Here is a 19,820-nt window from a genome sequence, read left to right on the forward strand (position 1 = left end):
TTCCCCTGGAGAAAATGGCTGCTTTAGAAGGTGGACTCCATGGCTCTGTTGAGGTCCCTCCCCTCCCCAAACTCCACCTACCACAGACTCCACCCCCCAAATCTCCAAGTACTTCCCAACCTGGACCTGGCAACCCTAGTTAAAAAGCATCTCCCATTTTGAAGAATTTTTCAGTACTCATTGCAAATACATTGAGATTGTTTCAATAATGTTCTGCTCAACACTGTTTTCTTCTCTCTCTTTTTGCCTTTGCCATTTTTGGCCACATTTTTGTCTATTCTACCTTCCATGGTGATAATGCCATTTTTTTCTTCAGAGACATCATAGTGCTATGTTTAACAACCTGCAACCAAAAATCAAATGGATCACCACAGCCAATTCAGTTCAATAGCACTGACCCAAGCATAAGCACAGCTCTGCTTAGGGGTGATTTTATCCATCTGTCTTCACTTCAGCCCCCTGATGTTCTTAGTTATTCCTCCATGAAGGTTCTGCAACCCCAGGAATGATCTTTCCAGTTCACAACAGGAGCTGCAGGAAGAAAAAGGTACATGGGAAAACTATGTGCATGGATGGTTAGATAGTAGGGTTGCCAGGTACCCACAGCAACTGCCAGGGGCAGGGGGGCTTAACAGGTAGTGGCGCCCCTTGCTGGTGATACACTGACAGCACCAGTAATGTGCTCACACCACTTCCTGTGCTCACGAGAAGTGACATCAGCATGTCACTGGGGGGATGTTCTGACATTTGGGCAAAACTAATGGCTATTAGTTAGAATGGATACTAGTCATGTTGCATACCTATTCTCTCTAGTATCAGAGGAGCATGCCTATTATTTTGGGTGCGGTGGAACACAGGCAGGATGGTGCTGCTGCAGTCGTCTTGTCTGTGGCTTCCTGGAGGCACCTGGTCGGCCACTGTGTGAACAGACTGCTGGACTTGATGGGCCTTGGTCTGATCCAGCAGGGCCTTTCTTATGTTCTTATGACATGCTCATGCCATTTCTGGGTGCTTGGAGAGTGATGTCAGTGTGTTAGGATACTGCTGACATCCTCCCTCCAATTTTGGCACCATTTCTCTGCTGCTGGCAGCAGCAACTTCTGAGTTGAGCGTAGTAATGTGGTCTTACTTATGATGTAAGCATATTTTCTTATTTGTGAATTTACCACACCATCTCCAAAGCTTGAGGTGGGTAAAAAAAACAAAAAAAAAACTAATGACGGTCATGTGGTGACTGACCAAAAACAATATGTAAGAAATCTCTGCCTAAAAACTAGGACTTAAAATGACTGTGACTTAACATGTCCTTCTGTCAGCCTTGCACAAAAAACATCTCAATCATCAGTGCGAAACTGAAACCTCCTCCACTCCTATTCCACCAAAACAAACTAACTGGTTGTCAGGACTGACAGCTTTCCCTGCTAGAGCACTCATGGGTTTTTATAGGATTCTTTAGCCAGGGGTGTTATTTTAAGAGATGAGCAAATGGGGAAACCCCATGGCCTAGCCAATAAAATATGAACTTTAGGTGCAATGAAGCACTCATAAATATAACTCTGAACAAGGGGATTCATTGTTTCTGCTGACCTCCTTTTTACTCCCCTTCTGATCTCAGCCTCTCTGTGTGCGTCATGGCAGCCCTCATCCTTTAACCTGTGGTTTTTAGCGAGCTAGCAACTCTGTTATTTATGGCCAAAAGCATTAGTGGCTGCTCTGTATGCTCCCTGTTCACACACATACCGAGGTGGGATGGGGCCTTTTCGTGTGTGTGTTTTACTTTGCTGGGATGAAAGGATTTGCCTCTTGAAATGAGGTGGTTACTGTACTGTGAATAGGCCCAAACAATTCAGATTCCCCCCTCTAATTGCAAAGCTGCAAGAAGAACTAAATGGACTCTCTTCCTTATCTCTTTTCATATTTCTGCAGTCTATTTGTTTCGCTTCCCAAATTATTTTTAGAATTTATTGGAATTCCCTGGTAACTAAGAGCAGGTTCCCTAGTTCCTGAGAAATGTTATAATATTTATCCCTATGTCATTGAACTGAGATAATCCCACATGGATTTCAGCTACTGAGAGGAAATTTTCTTTGGTTATATTTTTATTTCTCCACATGGGGGCACATTTATAAGAACAAGTAACCACAGGAACACAACAGATTACAGAAACAAAAATCAATTGTATACACTCACCCCAACTGCATCCAGATCAGAATGTACGTGGTAGCTGTACAGGACTGATTGAAATACCCATTTATCACTCAGTGAATGCACCTTCCGTTGGTATCTTGCACATGTCAAACAGACATCATGGAAACCCAGAAAGAACTTTTGTACCATTTCATATCCCCTAAAACACAATCCTTTCCAAGAGAATCAGTTCGCCTGTGCTAAATGATAAGAAGCAGGATGCATGGATCAGGCCCAAGTGTATATCCCTAAGCCTAATACCCAAGGGGTGGCCCCAGTGCATGCCAATCAGCAAATCCCCACAACAGTTATGGTTTAGAGTTCTGCAAACTGAGGAGGAGGAGGAGGAGGAGAAGCAGAAGCAGAAGAAGCAGCAGCAGCAGTTGTTATATGCTGACTTTCTCTACCTTTTAAGAAGAATCAAACTGGCTTACAATCTCCTTCCCTTCCTCTCCCCACAACAGACACCTTTGTGAGGTAGGTGGAGCTGAGAGAGTTCAGAGAACTGTGACTAGCCCAAGGTGACCCAGGTGGCTTCATGTGAAGGAGTGGGTAAGCCAACCCGGTTCTCCTCATTAGAGTCCACCTCTACTAACCAGTAAACCAGGCTGGAATGAACCTCTGAATTTGGAGACAAATATTATTTTTTAAAACTAATTTGGGGGAACGTCCCAACTGTTTATAGTGAAATCTGTACACACACACCCCAGAGGTCCAATAGCATTATGGGTTTCCATAGCAACCCAAAAAGGCATACCAGCAGTGGCAACAATAAAAAGAAGGTGGTGAGGAGGTGGAAGCTGATTCTGTCATGGCAGCAGAGAAGGGGGACGTATGGGTGGGGTGTGCACTCCTGACGTGCCCACTGTTGTATGAACGTGCTGCTGCAAGTATGAAGAAAAATTAAAAATGCCTTTTCGTTCCATTTTGTAACTGACACTAACATTTAGTTCGCCTTTCAAGATAAAATCTTGTTCTTCCAGTAACAGGAAAAAACAACAACAACTGAAACTGACGATGTATCAACATCCATGCAGTTTTAAATTCTGGATCTGACACTCAGAAGAATCTTAAACAATGAGGCCAAATAGCCATCTAGACCAGCTTCCATCTCCAACAGGGAACTGGCACCAGAAGATCATGCTTAAAACTTGTTTGTTTTTAAAAGCCATTTTGGCTCTTCTGTGTTTTAGGAAAGTATCCATATTTTTCAAAGTGTTAAAATGTTAACACTGGAATATTAAAGAAGGATTTATTAGTTTTGTTTAATCCATTGAAAGTGGTCTTATGCCAAAAGAGTCAGTTACATTCCCATTAATCAACTAAATGTTTTGAGAAACTGATGCTTCAAAGGTGTTAATATTTAAGTGGGAGGGACAGATCTAACCCTCATAGGTTGGTTGCCAACCTCCAGGTGGTAGCTGAAGATCTCCCACTGTTACAACTGATCTCCAGGCAACAGAGATCAGTTCACCCGGAGAAAATGGCCACTTTGGAAGGTGGACTTAATGGCATTATACCCTATTAAGTCCCTCCCCTCCACAAAACCCACCCTCCCCAGTAGGGTTGCCAACCTCCAGGTAATAGCTGGAGATCTCCTGCTATTACAACTCATCTCCAGCCGATAGAGATCAGTTCACATGGAGAAAATGGCCGCTTTGGCTATTGGACTCTATAGCATTGAAGCCCCTCCCCTCCCCAAACCCTGTCCTCCTCAGGCTCCACCCCCAAAATCTCCCACCAGCAAAGAGGGGCCTGGCAACCCTACTCCCCAGCCCCCAGCCCCAAAACATCCAGGTATTTCCCAACCCAGAGCTGGCAACCCTCCTCATGGGGGAACATGGCTGATGCTTGGGTCACAACAATATGCATAGAGGAAGAATGGGAATGAACTCCCTGATCTGGCTCCCACCTCATCAGATCACATGCAGATTGCATGCACGGAGGCTGCATCCCAGTCACTGGGAACATCCAGAAAAGCAGCAATCCCAGACTCACTTCACATGCATGTAGGCACCATGCTCTCATTCAGGCAACTGAACATAGGTGGAATGATTCATGGAGGACACGTATCTCAGTGGCTACTAGCCATGGTGATGAAAGGAAACCTCCACATTCAGAGGCAGTAAACCTCTGATTACCAATGCCAGGAGGCAAAATCAGGGGAAGGCCTCAACCTCTATGCCCTCTTATTGACCCTCCAGAACAGGGATGGGGAACATCCCAATGACATTTTCAGTGGCCCTCGGGAGCTCCAGGGCCCAGCTGCGGAGGCGCAGCACAGCGCGGCCCTCCCCGAGGGTGTTCCTGGGGCCGCAGCTCCCTTTGGACCTCCTCTCGTCGACTGTTGGTCAGCGAGAGGAGGGGGGAGGGACGCTTCCCCCAAGGCTGCCCCCTACAGTCGCGGCATGCAGGAATGCCACGGCACACTGTAAGTCCCTCTCGCCGCCTGTTAAGTGGTGAGAGGGGGAGAGGCTGGTGGCTCCCGGTGGCAGAACATGCGCGTGGGAGCTGATCGGGCTTGGAGGGCCTTTTGTGGACTCGGGGTGGGGAGGTGGGAGGGTGTGGAGGCTGGGGCCCGGTCGTGCGGTGCTGCGTGTGCTGCCGTGTATGTGTGTGTTGGGGGAGGCAGGGAGCCTGCCGATTGCATGGGGCCGGTGTGCAGATATGTGTGTGTGGGGGGGGAAAGGCTTTTCTCTCTTCCTCTTTTTCTGTCACTCTTTCTCCTTTCTCTCCCTCGTCTCTTTCTTTGTCTGTCTCCTTCCGTCATTTTCTCCCCCTCCATTTCTCTGTTTCCCTTCCATCCTTCCTTCCTTCCTTCCTTCCTTCCTTCCTTCCCTGAGGATCGGCTGCGGGCTGCTCCCCCCTGGCATCTCGGTTGCTCGGGTCCCACCACTGGCTGCCCTCCCGCCTGGGGTGGGGGAGCAGGGGTGCCCTCCAGGCCCTCTCTGTGTGGCCTCCCCTGTGATTGCCAACCTCCAGGTGGTGGCTGGAGACCTGGAAACCCTAGCCTTCCCCCCCCCCCCGCGCCGGGAGATCTACACCTGGTTGTGGCCCCTGAAAGATGTTATAAATGAGCAAATGGCCCTCGGCAGGAAAAAGGTTCCCCACCCCTGCTCTAGAAGAACTGATTGGCCATGGTACAAGATAAAATAGTGGACATGTAGGGTTGCCAGATACCCCCAGGGAGGTTTTAGGGGGCGGGGTTAGTGCCACATTGCCACGGCCAATTTATTTTGGGGGTTTGAGTACTAAAGCAGCTGCGGTGATGCAGCACTTCCGAAAGTAAATCCGGAAGTGACGTGATCGCGTGCAAGAGGCCACAGCTCCAAGCCGATGGGCAATTGCCCGCCAATCCACCCATCCGCTTGGAGCTGTGGCCTCGTGCATGCAATCACGTCACTTCCGGATTTACTTTCGGAAGTGCTGCATCACCGCAGCTGCTTTAGTACTCAAACCACCCGCCTGGCAACCACCCTATGGACTAGATGGACCACTGATCTAATCCAGCAGGGCTCTTATGGTCTTAAGAGAGTGGTACCACTGCACTCGTACCTACTCTGTGTTCTTCTTACCCTACATATGTCATCTGAAGAAGGCTCGCAAGAGCAGGCAGTATTAGATGGACCAGCATTCTCACTCAGTATAGAGAAGCTATATGCTTCCATATGTTCTCTCTCTAATTTTTTCTCCGTTGGTTTTGAGTACATAGCTTGTTTGTTTCTCTGCAGTTTTGCTTTCCAGGATAGTTAAAGTAGTTACAAATAGGTTCAGTGACCTCACTGCTGACTGGCAGTAAAGGCGAGAAAGAGGACAGGAAGAATGTGGGAAGTAACTGTAAAGCCAAGTCGCACTCAAAAATCTCTCAGAGCCCTGGGGAGTCTCTGTCTATCAGGAAGCTGAAGTTGACACTTCATCGACAGTTAATCTCAGGCTAAGCAGAAGCACCAGAACTTTCCTGCTATAATGAAACTCTAACCAGGCAATTGTCTGTAGGCTGTAGGATCTTAACCTGAAGACTAGGCCTTCAGCTGACTTACAGTTGCCAACCTCCAGGTGGTGGCTGGAGATCTCCCACTATTACAACTGATCTCCAGGTGACAGAGATCATTTCCCATGGAGAAAATGGCCGCTTTGGCCATTGGACTCTATGGCATTGAAGTCCCTCCCCTCTCTAAACCCCGCCCTCTAAACCCCCCAAAATCTCCAGGTAATTCCCAGCCTAGAGCTGGCAACTCTACGCTGGCTGAAGCTTTGTCCCACAGCAGATAGGAGAGAAGAGTAAGCTGTGGAACCAGTAGAGGAATGGCATAGGAAGGAGAGTACATGGTTAAGATGAAAGTTCATAATCTCACAAAGCCTCGATCATATTCGCCCCCTTTGTATTTCAGAGTTACTCGACAAAGTCAATTCATGACAGGTTAAGGACAAACAAAAGAAAGTGCTCTTTCACACAACACATAATAAACTTGCAGAACTCACTATCATGAGATGTGGTGATGGCTGTTAGTTTGGATGCCTTCTGAAAGAGATTAGGCAAAAGGAAGACAGTTTTCTCAATAGCTTTTACCCATACTAACTCTAGAGAGTGACTGTCCAGAGGTAATACTGGAGATCTACATACTGTCCAGAGGTAATACTGGGGACTACATACACGGCATGCCATGAGACGACAAAAGTCACTGGAAAAGACAGTCATGCTAGGAAAACTTGAGGGCAGCAGGAAAAGAGGAAGACCCAACAAGCGATGGATTGACTCAATAAAGGAAGCCACAGCCTTAAATTTGCAGGATCTGAGCAAGGCTGTCAAAGATAGGACATTTTGGAGGACTTTCATTCATAGGGTCGCCATGAGTCGGAAGTGACTTGACGGCACTTAACGCACACACATACTGGAGATCAGGGACATGCATTGGCAGAGTAACTAAATAAGATCCAACCAAAACAGATCCAATTTATTAATATAGTTCTTGTAACTAAACTGAACAGAAAAGTAAATTGTGTTCATAAATTTATGCCCTGGTGTCTTACCGAAGCTGTTTCAGTGGGGGGAAGGGAGCCACTGAATCAGCCAGGATTCAGCCAGGATCGAATGCATGTTCGGCGAAATGGGTGTGTTCGATCCTGGCTGAAACAGGGAATAAAGGAGGCTAAAGCAACCATGCGTTTTTCGCCCTTTGTGACACTGACTGCATTGCACACACATTATTGAGTGAAGTATTCACAGGGAATGCTACCCAACATAACATTTACCTCTATACCCCCTTTCACTCTTCAGCTCTGCCTACCTGTTTGCCAGTGTGTGCAGACAAAACATTTGCCCTGTGCCTAGCAGCACTTCACTAGAATGAACAGAATAGCAAGCAGACAGAAGCCATTGCTGTTTATATTCATCAAAATCCAAATCAGTGAACGAGCAATGCAATTAGTATAAACACCACTATGGATCTGCCAACACAGTCCTCTTCTATAATAAGATCTGTGTGTAATTCTGCTAACTGGTAAATGTCCCTTTCAGTTACATATCTGTTCTCCTCTGATATTCTTGAGCTAGGGACCAGAATAAGATTCAGATATGATTACAGAATATTGGCTGAATTTTGTTATTTTCATTTTGGTGTAGTTATATGAACTATATTCATGAACGGGTACATTTTGATCAGCTAATATTTGAATAAACATCCAGAATGTATACCAGCCTTCTTTTTCATAACAGCAACTAGAGATAGTTCAGGGAGGTCTTTGTGTAGGCAGAAATTGGTTAGAAATAATGCATATTGCATAGTTTTCCAGGAAACAAAAACCTAGATTGACCACGGGGTGTTATTATGGGGGACTTTAATCACTGTCCATGGTTGCTATGAGTTTTTTTGTTTTCCTAGTAAAACATGCATCGTACATATCCCATAACTTCCCACCCAAAGTCTGTGTTTAGTCTGAAAAAGCAATTGATACTGAAAAAACAAGCGGAACCGCCTCAGTCTCCTTCCTAACGGCAAAACTATTAAAGACAGTTTATATATTTACACATATATATGTCCCTTCACCATACACTTGGAACCATCTGCTATATTAGTTTCTCTTTGGTTAGCAGCAATTTCTTTCATATTTCTCAGGAAAGAAAGATGCCGAGTCTCTTTCCAACCCATCAGGGGGGGAAATTAAATAGTCATTTTCAAACCAATGTTAAATACTACCTCAGGATACTGCCTTCCAGCATCTGACACAAGATTATATCATAATAAATTATTTAAAGATGCCATAGCAGTCTTTGTTGGTTTCACCTCAGAATATTTAGAATTGTTTATAGGGAGAAATATACTGCCTGTACAAATGCGGGACTTTAAAAAAAAGTTATATTTCAGACCCGTTTTGCCAATAAAGGGATAAATCCTAGGCGAGTTAAAAACAAGAAGAGTGTTGCCAGATAAGAACAGCCTATTGGTTTCACTTCAAATTAAGGTCGTGTTGCCATTTATTCCCTACAATGTGGGCTGGCCCTTGTTGTGGCAACAGGTGGTTGCGAGTCATCCACACTTAACTAATGCTGCCAGCGCTGCATCATGCTAGCATGTGCCTGGCAATTTCAGTCCAATTATTCATTTCTTAAAGGAGGAAGTCATGTCAGCCTGTGGTGGTGGAAAAGTGCCACGAAGTTGCAGCCCGCTCATGGCAACCCTGTAGGGTTTTCAAGGCAAGAGACGGTCACAGGTGGTTTACCATTGCCTGCCTCTGCATAGCAAACCTGGTTTACTTGGTGGTCTCCCATCCAAGTCCTAACCAGGGTCAACCCTACTTAGTTTCTCAGAGCCAACAAGAGGAGTACCTAGGGCTGCCAACCTCCAGGTACTAGCTGGAGATCTCCTGTTATTACGACTGATCTCCTGCCGACAGAGATCAGTTCACCTGGAGAAAATGGCCGCTTTGGCAATTGGACTCTATGGCATTGAAGTCCCTCCCCTCCCCAAACCCCACCCTCTTCAGGCTCCGCTCCAAAAATCTCCCGGTATTTCCCAATCTGGAGCTGGCAACCCTATGAGTACCGCATTCCCAGAGATCCTGTGAACTGGCCCTCAGGGTGAAATGAAACTCCGATGAAGGGAAAGCTTTCATTACCCAGCAGCCCTGTTTATTTTTCAGCAATGAAAACTCTAAAGAATTTGATTCAGAAAATTGGCTCGCCACATCTAATAAATTATTTCCTCACGTTTAACTTATTGTACCCTGAAATCTCCTACTTGGCTGTATAAGCAAATGAAAAGTAAAAAAAAAAAAAGATTGATAAGTGCTGCTTATGTCAGATTCAGTGAGGACAAACAAGCAGTTCCTCTACAGGAACTGCTAGAACAATACACAAAGAGCTGATGCGCTGCAATTAGTATTTACTTCAACAAAATTCTCATAAAAAGCCACACAAGCCTTAGTCAAATGCATGCAGGTTAAGCAGAAGCCATTCCTGGCGTGTTGCTGTCACACCAACAATATTTATTTATTCAAAATATTTATACCCAACCTTATCTCCTACGTATGGTTGCCAACCTCTAGGTGGGGGCTGGAGATATACTGGGATTAGAACTGATCACTAGGCGAAAGACATCAGTTCACCTGGAGAAAATGGCTCTGAAGGGTGGAATCTATGGCACTGTACCCTGTTGAGATCCCTCCCCCTCCCAAGCCCCACCTGGCTCAGGTTCCACCCTCAAAATCTCCAGGTATTTCCCAACCCTGAGCTGGCAACCCTACTCCTCAGGCTCAAGGCATTTAACAAAGTAGCAACAGCCACAAGGACACACAAACCACCACAAGTGTCCGGCAACAAGTTAAAAACAATACACATTTAAAACGAACAGTTAACAACAAAGCCAAATCTGCCGGAACAGTCTACCCTCCACCAAATGCCCTCTGGAATAAAGCCATTTTACACGCCTTTTTACATGATGCAAATGAAGATGCCCTCCGCACCCACTCTAGTAGGCCTTTACTCTGGCAGTAAAAGAAAGAAATAAGAGGGCCTGACCTAACACCTACATCTTTGTAAAGTTTAATAGGAGTACATTTTGTAAAACTTTTTTTGTAAAACGAAACTGAGCCGAACACGTACCTGCCTTCATGCGATCGATGGAAGTTTCGCCAAGTAGATTATTTAATTTTAGCAAAGCATTTTCAAAAGCAAGCACTGCATTTAAGTAAAAATATCACTATTTCAAATCAGGATTGAAATTCCTTCACATGCCGATTGCAGATTTGTACTGAAAACAAAATGGATATATCAGCATGACCATTCTTCAGTTCCTATGAGCAAAAAAACAACATACAGAATAGAAAGGGTGGTAGTTTGCTTTTGTATGTAGAACACTTCTGTCCTGTGGATTGTAAGGAACAAAAGACGGCTTTTAGAATAAGCTTCCCAGATTCTCTCAATAACAAAATTTCCTATTTTACTTTGAGCCTTGATATTTTATGGGATGAGCTGGGCAGTTTTCAAATTAAACTTTTAAAGGATTTTTTTTTTTTACTGTTTCCAAATAAGGGCAACATTAATAATGGTATGGACTGGCATATCTGTGTTATGTGAGATACCCAAATAGCTTCCAGAATAGAAGTTGTAACACATTACCAGATAAAGGGAGGTGGGTGGAAAATCCAGGAACAAAAAACTTCCATGTTGTATATAATGTATCAAAGCATTTAAAAATTAACAGAGCATATTCAGTAGTGAATTCTTTTGAATTCCAGAAGATATCTTGGGCTTCGTACTATACACACTTAGGTGGATTAAGCCACAATGGACAATGGGAGGCTTACTCCAGGCTAAAGATGCTTAGGGATGAGGCTACAAATTTTTGGTATCAGTTTTGACAATTGTGGGAAATAAGCTTGATATTAGAAATGCCATTTGGGAGGAAAGAAGAGAAGAAGTTGCTGTATAATTATGAACTAGAATATTACCAGTTTTGATGCAAACAAATGCGGGTTTGCTCTTTTGAAGAAATGCAATAGAGAGGAAACGGCAATTTAAATTTTAATTTCAGTTCTGTTCATTTTCTCAGTAACCTGTAGAGTTTTTTTAAACACCCCCACCACAATTGTCTCTGAGGCATTTTCAAATTTTATTAGCAAAGCAAACAAACTTTATCACAATTATTCTTGCAGAACCATTATTATGACTGAAACTACCTTTTGTACCTCAAGAGGATTTTTTCCCCTTTATAATTCACGTCTCTCAAGAATAATTTTATTCTCCCAAGCATGCAGCAAATATGAGTTCTAGGACTTAACACTTCACAGTTGTTATTTTTAACATATGAGTTTTTGAACAGTTACAGTTTTAGTGGAATGATTTATGCAAATTCTTTATCACCTCATGGGGATTAGTGCATTGTAATTTGATAATGGCTCTCTGCTTTAACACAGCCACTACCACTTCCCAGAAAAGGAGGGATTTGATTGCAACTGATTACTCATCTAAATCTAAAACAGGTTCAATTATCTTATCAAAGGATTTATAAAAGAAATGTTTTACAGTAAAAATAAGGGCTTTCACTTATGACTGTATCTTTTTGTTCTTTGTATGTTAACTCAAACTACTTTTTGCTTGTCAGAGCAAATCATATTAAATAGCTACCTGCATCAGCAAATAATTAAACTATAAGGAAATTCTATTAGAAGATGGATTTATTTCCATTAAGTGTTAAATTAGCCTGCATCAATAACAAAGTTACATTAGTACAGAATGCATGATGATAGAGCAGTACTTAAATTGATTTAGGATGAAGCCACTTTGAGAGCTGAAACATACAGTTGCAATTGCTCATAGAAACCAAATAAGCTTGATAATTAACATTACCCAAATTTTAATTTATAGCTACACAGTAGGAAAACCCCTTTCTGATTTGGTTATAACACAGTGTTATTTTTTAAAGGGATTTCCAAATTACATATTATGCAGGTGGACTAGTGAGGAGACAATTTTTAAGGATCTAGGGTATCCACAGAAACCCATTTGAACGGAAGTGCTGCTTGTTCGAGTATGGTAGGATCAAGGAATACAGAATTCTAGAACAACGTAATAAGCCATTTGCTTAACAGAAGAATGCCCGGACCTGGATAGCCCAGGCTAGCTTGATCTCATCAGATCTTGGAAGCTAAGCAGGGTCGGCCAGGGTCAGCAATTGGATAGGAGACCACCAAGGAATACCAGGGTCACTACACAGAGTAAGGCAATTGCAAAACACCTCTGTTAGTCTCTTGCCTTGAAAACCCTACTGGATTGACATAATCGGCAGTGACTTGATAGCAAAAAACCCAAAAAACCACACACACACACACCTCAGAAGAATGCTCACCGAATTACCTGCTGATACCAATGGGGATCAGTCCAGAGCTGAATTTGTGCAAATTAGTACTGTGTAACACGTCACTTTTCCTCCATCAAGGATCTCTATTACAACATGTAATTCTAAGCACTTGTTCAATGCGTTTAAAGACCTTCATATTTTCTTAGAATACATTTGTGGGCATGACTTAAAAAAAACCCTATATACTAAAGTCACTGGGATTTCACTTTGGAACCAAGGCAACTGAACTTAACTCACAAATAACATATAAGGGAAAATAATGTTAGGGCAACAATTAGGAAGAAATATGAAAAACTGTACTTTCAGAGACAGTCTGCACTTGCTGTTTCACAATAGTTTAATGCATGTTGCATTAGTAGATGCCTTTCAGTATGAGGTGTAAAAACAGATTTCAGCTCCCACCAAATTTAGCAAACTATTTTATGCGTCTAGAAGCTGTCCTCCGTTGTTCAGTTGTCCCGGAGTTAAAGCATTAGCCACTAAAGATCCTGATGCAGTGAATGGGAATTTGGAAGACACAGATCTTAAAATGTGGCCATCGGAATGTATTTCAGAATACATTGCAATGGTTTAAATGTTCTCAGAGAAAGTATTCCAGTGGAAAACATCACACCTTACATGGAAGTTGTATGGATCTTATAGGTTTTCAATTAAACCCTTGCAAAAAGCATGTTAAGTTCAGTCAAACAAATGCAGCATATTTCAAGGCGGCCTATTCAAGACTCTTTCCTCTTCAATTTTAAATTAGTAAGTATTAGTACAGAATGATTATCAACATACCTTCACAGTCCTGAATAGAGTGGCACCATTCTAAGCCCATTGACTTCAGTGGGTTTACAAAGGTGTAACTCTGTTTAGGATGGTATTATAATTGTCTTATTAAAGGTAGAGTTGTAGTTTATCCTTGCATCATGGCATAGATTAAAACCATATTCTACTCATAATTACTACCTCTGTTTCTAGTGTTCAACGTTTAAATGTTTTAATTGCTTCCCCCTCCCTCACACACACACACACACACACACACACAGATGAATGGAAATGAAATTGCTTTTTTTTTTCTTTTGGAACTAGATACAATGATACTGAACACAAAATTTTGTGGGCCAAAAATAATTAAAAAGGTTTTCATCCCATAAACAAACAAACAAAACTTACCAGAGAGCAAAGTTCTCATAGATTTATTTGCCATCTGTTCACTTCTATCAGCTCCAACAAATCATCCGAAAGCTTAAAACTCTCCCAAATTGTTTGATTTCTTGTTCTTATCCCCCTCCCCATAGAACTCTATAACTTTTAAACCATCCACTTTTATTGTGTGTTCCTTGCAGTTTAATTTGAAATTTGTAAAGCGAACAACCTACAAATAATTACACACACACACACACGCAGGGAGCTTGAATTTTGTTGTTGTTTTAAAAACTGCAGTTTCCCTAAGGCTACAGCATTTATTACATCAACGGAAAGGAGGGAAACAGAAGCCAGGAGAGGGGAGTTATAGAAACTGACTTTATATAAACAGAGAGAGAAGAAACTTTTTTCCCTATGGCCACCTACAACGTAGCTACTTTCTCATTAGCACAACTTCACCTTGCATTCTTAGTACATTATCCAAGGACTGATGCTATTTCCAACCACATATCCTGTAAGCCTCCTGTAAGCCTCTATATATGGAGAGAGAGAGAGAGAGAGAGAGAGAGCGTTTCATGCTCCTAGCTGTCAAACATAGACCCGATTTTTAAAAAATAAATAAACATACCTAAATTGACAAAGCTCATGACCATGTCTGCATCATTCAGAAAGTTGGCATCATGCAGGCTAGCTAATGGAGGGCTCTGTGTAGTCAATGGAGCTGTACGTGAGAACTGTATTCTTCGAGAGAATCCATTTGGAGATGCAGGGTATGCCTTCCTTAACCCTCTGCTCTCGCCTCCCAGAGGTCCCCTTAGCGAATACTCCAGTTTTTCAGTCTCATCTTCATTGGTCATAGCATTGTAGAGGTCCAGCATGAAGAGAGGGGCAGAGGAAGCTTGTTTTCCTGGTGAGAAGGGCCTGGGTCTGTGAGGTAAGCCCAGGATAGAGAGAATCTCTCTCTGGATCTCTTTCCTTTCATGGTTCCGAAGCCTCCTGTAAATAAAACTGGAGTGGACGTGATTGTCTCCTATGCTTCCCTTAGCAGAACCCATTAAAATCCAATAATTCCAGAGCAAGCTCACTAGAGCTTTGAGCACAGTTCGGTCCATTTTTTAAAAAAATATAAAAGATGCAATAAACTAAAAGAAAATTCCTTGTTTTTCCTGCTGATCTTTTATGAGGTCTATTTTCCGAGCAGCCAGAGGAGGGGGGGAAAGTTGTGGATTACCTATTCTTCATGTCAGTGTTGTCATCTCCACGCTTAGCATCCTCGTGGTTTTATTTTCTCCCCCTTTTAAAATATTAACCAGATATGTCAGGCTGGCAGTTATTTCTAGGAAAGCTGAAATTCAGACTTCCAAATTTCCACTGCTGTTATTGTTTTTTTCTGCATTGATGGAGCAGAAGACCAGATCTTGGTCAGTTGATGAAGGCATTCCTATTAAAACAAAAACAAAAAAAACCCTTGAAAATAATCAGAGTTTTGGGATATGGTTGTTAACTACCAAGAGATGATCTTCAGTCGCTCAGAGTAATCCTCTTCTGCTATGCTTTCAAATTAATTAATTAACTCTCCTCTTCTCCCACCTGGCGTTCTTTCCTGAATCACAGCTCTCTGTCTTGATCTGCGACTTGAAGTATAGCATCTATTTCCCCCAGAAGCCTGCTGAGAACTGTAACATCTTTAGACTCGCTTTAATATCCAGCAAATCTGAAACATGTACCAAGCACTTTAACTTAAGGAAAGTGGCGGGGGGGGGGGGGGGAGAGAGAGTCCCTTCTGTAAATCCACCCAAACTCTTTTCGGTTCCTCAACTGTTATTTCCACCTCTAGCAGGCAAAAACATAGCAGCTCCCTTCAAGAGAGATCTAAAAGCTAATGTAAGCACAACCCTGCTGGGAAAGAAGAGGCTTCTCATTGTAATTTGAAACGGGCAAAGTGAGGGGGGAAATGGCTTAACCCTTTCTCTGCCTGACAAAGTCATTCCCCCCCCTTCAGCTTACACTTCTGTCTTTAATAGTGTCAGATAATGACCCCTTCAAAAGAGCCATGAAACTAAATGTAACTTAAAATCCATATGTAACAGATTCAACCATAGAAGGATTTTTAAGTGTACCAATTGTCATAATATATTCAAATTCTTGTTTTTTAAAACTTTCCCTTTTTCTAAGTAGTGTAAGCAATTAAAGAATACTCCAGCCAAAATTAAATCTTTAAAGTCCCACTGATTTCAAAGATGGAGTTTTAAATTCATTCTTAACTCCTCAGTTGCAGTTCATGGGACTTAAAAAGTTGGATTGTGCCCTTCCAACGTTCCTTTTAAAACAAAGCTCATTTTAAAATGGGAATTACTTGTAAGAGTATTATTATTGAAAATATTTTGTTGTATATTAGCAAACCCTCAAAGAGTTTCTTTGCTATTATGTATTTCTCCTTAACATATGCTATCTTGTTGGACTTTATCAAATAAACACGTTTCAGATAATTTGATTTACTTCACTGTTTAGGTTTCGAAAGACAGAATTCATAGGAGATAAGATGCCATTTTCAGTGGGTTCATTTGGCAGAGCAGTATGCAGATTTTTGGATTACACAAAAATCCTCTGGCAGAACAAAAAATTTAGGGCTAATTCTAAGGTTGCCAGATCTCTCTTCGCCACTGGCAGGAGGTTTTTGGGGTGGAGCCTGAGGAGGGCGGGGTTTGGGGAGGGGATGGACTTCAATGCCATAGAGTCCAATTGCCAAAGCAGCCATTTTCTCCAGGTGAACTGATCTCTATTGGCTGGAGATCCATTGTAATAGCAGGAGATCCCCAGCTATTACCTGGCAGTTGGCAACCCTAGCTAATTCTCACATGCTCATACGTCATTTAGTGCTTCAGCAGCAATCTGGACAGATGGCAGAGAAATCACGAATAAATAAATAAATATTATTCAACAAATAAATAAACATGGGTCACAGCTGAATGTTTGAACTTCCTCCAATGAAAAGTTGTTGTATTTGGTAGGTGACCTTAGGCAAGCTATACCATCTCAGGCATAGGTTGTCAACCTCCGGGGGGGAGCCTGGAGTTCTCCCAGATCTCCAGATTACAGAGATCAGTTCCCCTGGAGAGAACAGCAGCTTCTGAGGGTAGAGTCTATGGCATCATATTCCTGCTGAGCTCCCTTGGCTCCCTAACCCCCCCCCCGCTCTGCCCCCAAATGTTCAGGAAATTCCCAACCCAGTGTTGGCAATTCTACTCAGACACCATTCCCCATCTGCAAGAAAGAAAGAAGAGAAATTTCACCAGCTTTGTAAGAATCATAACAGGACAAGTCTGGCAGGCCTCTTTAGTAAAGAATTCCAAAATGCTATGGTCCTTCCACTTAAAAGTCCGTGCGCCAAGTCATCGTCAATCAAACCCAAAGATTGCCAAAGCAAGGCCTCAATAAAGAGATTTCTGGAGGAGCTAGGGTTGCCAACTTCCAGTAGTAGCTGGAGATCTCCTGCTATTACAACTTACCTCCAGCCGATAGAGATCAGTTCACCTGGAGAAAATGGCCGCTTTGGCAATTGGACTCTATGGCATTGAAGTCTCTCCCCTCCCCAAACCCCGCCCTCTTCAGGTTCCACCCCAAAAACCTCCCAGCGGTGGCAAAGAGGGACCTGGCAACCCTAGGAGGAGCAGTCATGCAGTGCGTAAGAAGTTTAGCTAGTCTGGTAAGTCCTAAGAATATTTCTAAAGCAGTTTGTGACATGGCATGGGAGCTCCTGGGGGGGGAGGGGTCGCCAGCAGTACCACTGAGTATGTATAAGCCTCCGTGCACATTCAGAGGAACTCCCATGATTTTGGCCTCAGTTAACAATAAAAATATAATTTTGCCTGACCTTATGTCAACAGCTAACTAGCTTGGTTTCTAATTAGCAATGGTAACTTGTATGAAATACATTCTATGTTGCATATAATTATATTTCATTTCTCCTTAAAAGTCAAAACTGAGATTTTTATCTTATTCCCTGTGCCTAATAAAATGAGCTTCAAAAAATATTTAAACTGGGAAGAGATCTAAAAGGCTACTCACAAGTGCTTACAGTGAAATGAAACTTATATTCCAACTCGGATATTCTCTAGAGAGTCCTTATATTAAACAAAACTCTTTAAGGTCCACTTTTGTTTCAGTTCTTTGCAGAATATATTCTATTTCCTTAAATTCAGTGTAAGTTTCCTTGGACACAAGTATAAGAACTGAAGAACAACCCTGGTGAATAATTCCGAAGGCTGATCTAGTCCAGCATCCTATTGCCAGTAGTGGCAAGCCAGATGTTCCTGGGAAGCTCACACTCAGAGCATGAGCCAAGCAGCCCTCTTCTGTTTTTTGCCCCAGCATACATCCCAGGACCTGCTATTTGACCTATAAGAGAAATAAACAAGTCCCCGCCGTTAATGCTTGCTTCTGCCTTGCATGTGTCAAGAAAAAGTAGAATAGAAAACTGGACAAAAATCTATTACCCAACTGATAACGCTCAAGGGCACTAGTGCAGCTGGAGGCTTACAATTAGGGTTGCCAAGTCCCTCTTTGCCACGGGCAGGAGGTTTTTGGGGTGGAGCCTGAGGAGGGTGGGGTTTGGGGAGAGGAGGGACTTCAATGCCATAGAGTCCAATTGCCAAAGTGGACATTTTATCCAGGTAAACTCATCTCTGTCAGCTGGAGATCAGTTGTAATAGAAGGAGATCTCCAGCTATTCCCGGAGGTTGGCAACCCTACTTACAATTCAGTTCTAACAATGATCTGACACAGAAGCCCTTCGAATGAACATACAGGCCATTGTCAGCATCATATTGTAACTGGAAAGTCATATATATTTTTAGTGTTGATTTTTAAAACAACAGACTTTCTAAAATGGCTGTGTCACAGTTACCAAAATCGGGGGCGGGGGGGATACTATTATTATGTTGGAACTACACGGAAACATCAGATGTAAGGGTTTTTTTCTCAGTGATAGACAGAGTCACAATCACAAGAATTCGCATTATTTTATCATTATACACATCCTTTAGTGACAGAAGGGGAGGGAAGTACAAAAGGACTGAAAGAATTCAAACCTCAGGTACCGGTAAACTGTATATTCATCGATTTTGGAATTTAGAAATTCTTTGAATTAAGCTGGAAATCTGGAGAGTGGAATGATGGCTCAGATGAACACAGTGTACAATAAAATAATGGAGCAGAAGAGATGAACATGTAATCATAGGATTACCGCTAGACAAAAAGATCAAAACAGTAGAGGGGTGGCTGCTATTAAAAAATCAACATAAGAAACAGCAATTGGTCCTTTATTAGATACCACACACATACACACAGACACATGCAATGCTCACAAAACTTTATGCACTTAGAAATAAACCCAGTTGTTCTTAACCTATAATATACTACTGCCCCTCAAGTACAAAACATAATCAAATGCCCTTCCACTTAGTTATTATTTAAAATATTTATATGCTGCCTTTTCTACCAACCATGACAATTTAAAGGTTCTCACCTGGAGAAAATGGCTGCTTTAGCAACTGGACTCTATGGCATTCAAGTCCCTCCCCTCCCCAAATCCCGCCCTCCTCAGGCTCTGCCCCCAAAATCTCCAGGTATTTCCCAGCCTGGAGCTGGCAACCCAATATATATACGTGTGTGTGAGAGTGTGTATGTATATATGTACATATGTATGTACACACACACACACACACACAGAGAGAAATCTCAGAAGCAATCCAATGAGATGCTTGTATCTGATGGCTTTCAACAAATTTTGAATGGTACAGTTTTTAAGGTCCTGGGAGAGAAATCTAGGATCTGGGATTTTAACCTCTGTGCAGGGTGAAGAATATAAAACAATGATTCTTAATTGTTGTCAGAAGCCATTGAAAGTGAAGCGAAGGGCCTGCCTAAAATCCCAAGGATGTCCCATTTTCCCTTCCCATTTTGAAATGCACCAGAGGGTGGCAGCCCCCATTAAGAATCACTAATATAATCCCTAAAAACAGTGTCTATAAAACAAAGCACATTGTTGATTGAGCAGTGCAGCTAAACGTTGCTACTGTGAAAACACAACAAAGCAGATAGGTGGCAAAGAAAACGAGAAAAGAACAAACATGGGGGGGGGGA

At 42.6% G+C, this 19,820-nt stretch overlaps 1 protein-coding gene across 1 annotated transcript in view; it reads right to left on the reverse strand.

The window, feature by feature from the left end:
* The window catches only part of BMP5 (bone morphogenetic protein 5), an 85,056-nt gene extending 70,219 nt beyond the window's left edge, over window positions 1–14,837 (reverse strand). Inside the window, exon 1 of the mRNA XM_056856322.1 lies at window positions 14,305–14,837. Coding sequence (XP_056712300.1) covers window positions 14,305–14,788 — 484 coding nt within the window. The 5' untranslated portion in view covers window positions 14,789–14,837. The remainder of the gene's footprint in view (window positions 1–14,304) is intronic.
* Between the last annotated feature and the right edge of the window lie 4,983 nt (window positions 14,838–19,820).

The sequence above is a fragment of the Euleptes europaea genome, chromosome 10 (assembly GCF_029931775.1).
Source record: "Euleptes europaea isolate rEulEur1 chromosome 10, rEulEur1.hap1, whole genome shotgun sequence".
NCBI lineage: Eukaryota > Metazoa > Chordata > Lepidosauria > Squamata > Sphaerodactylidae > Euleptes > Euleptes europaea.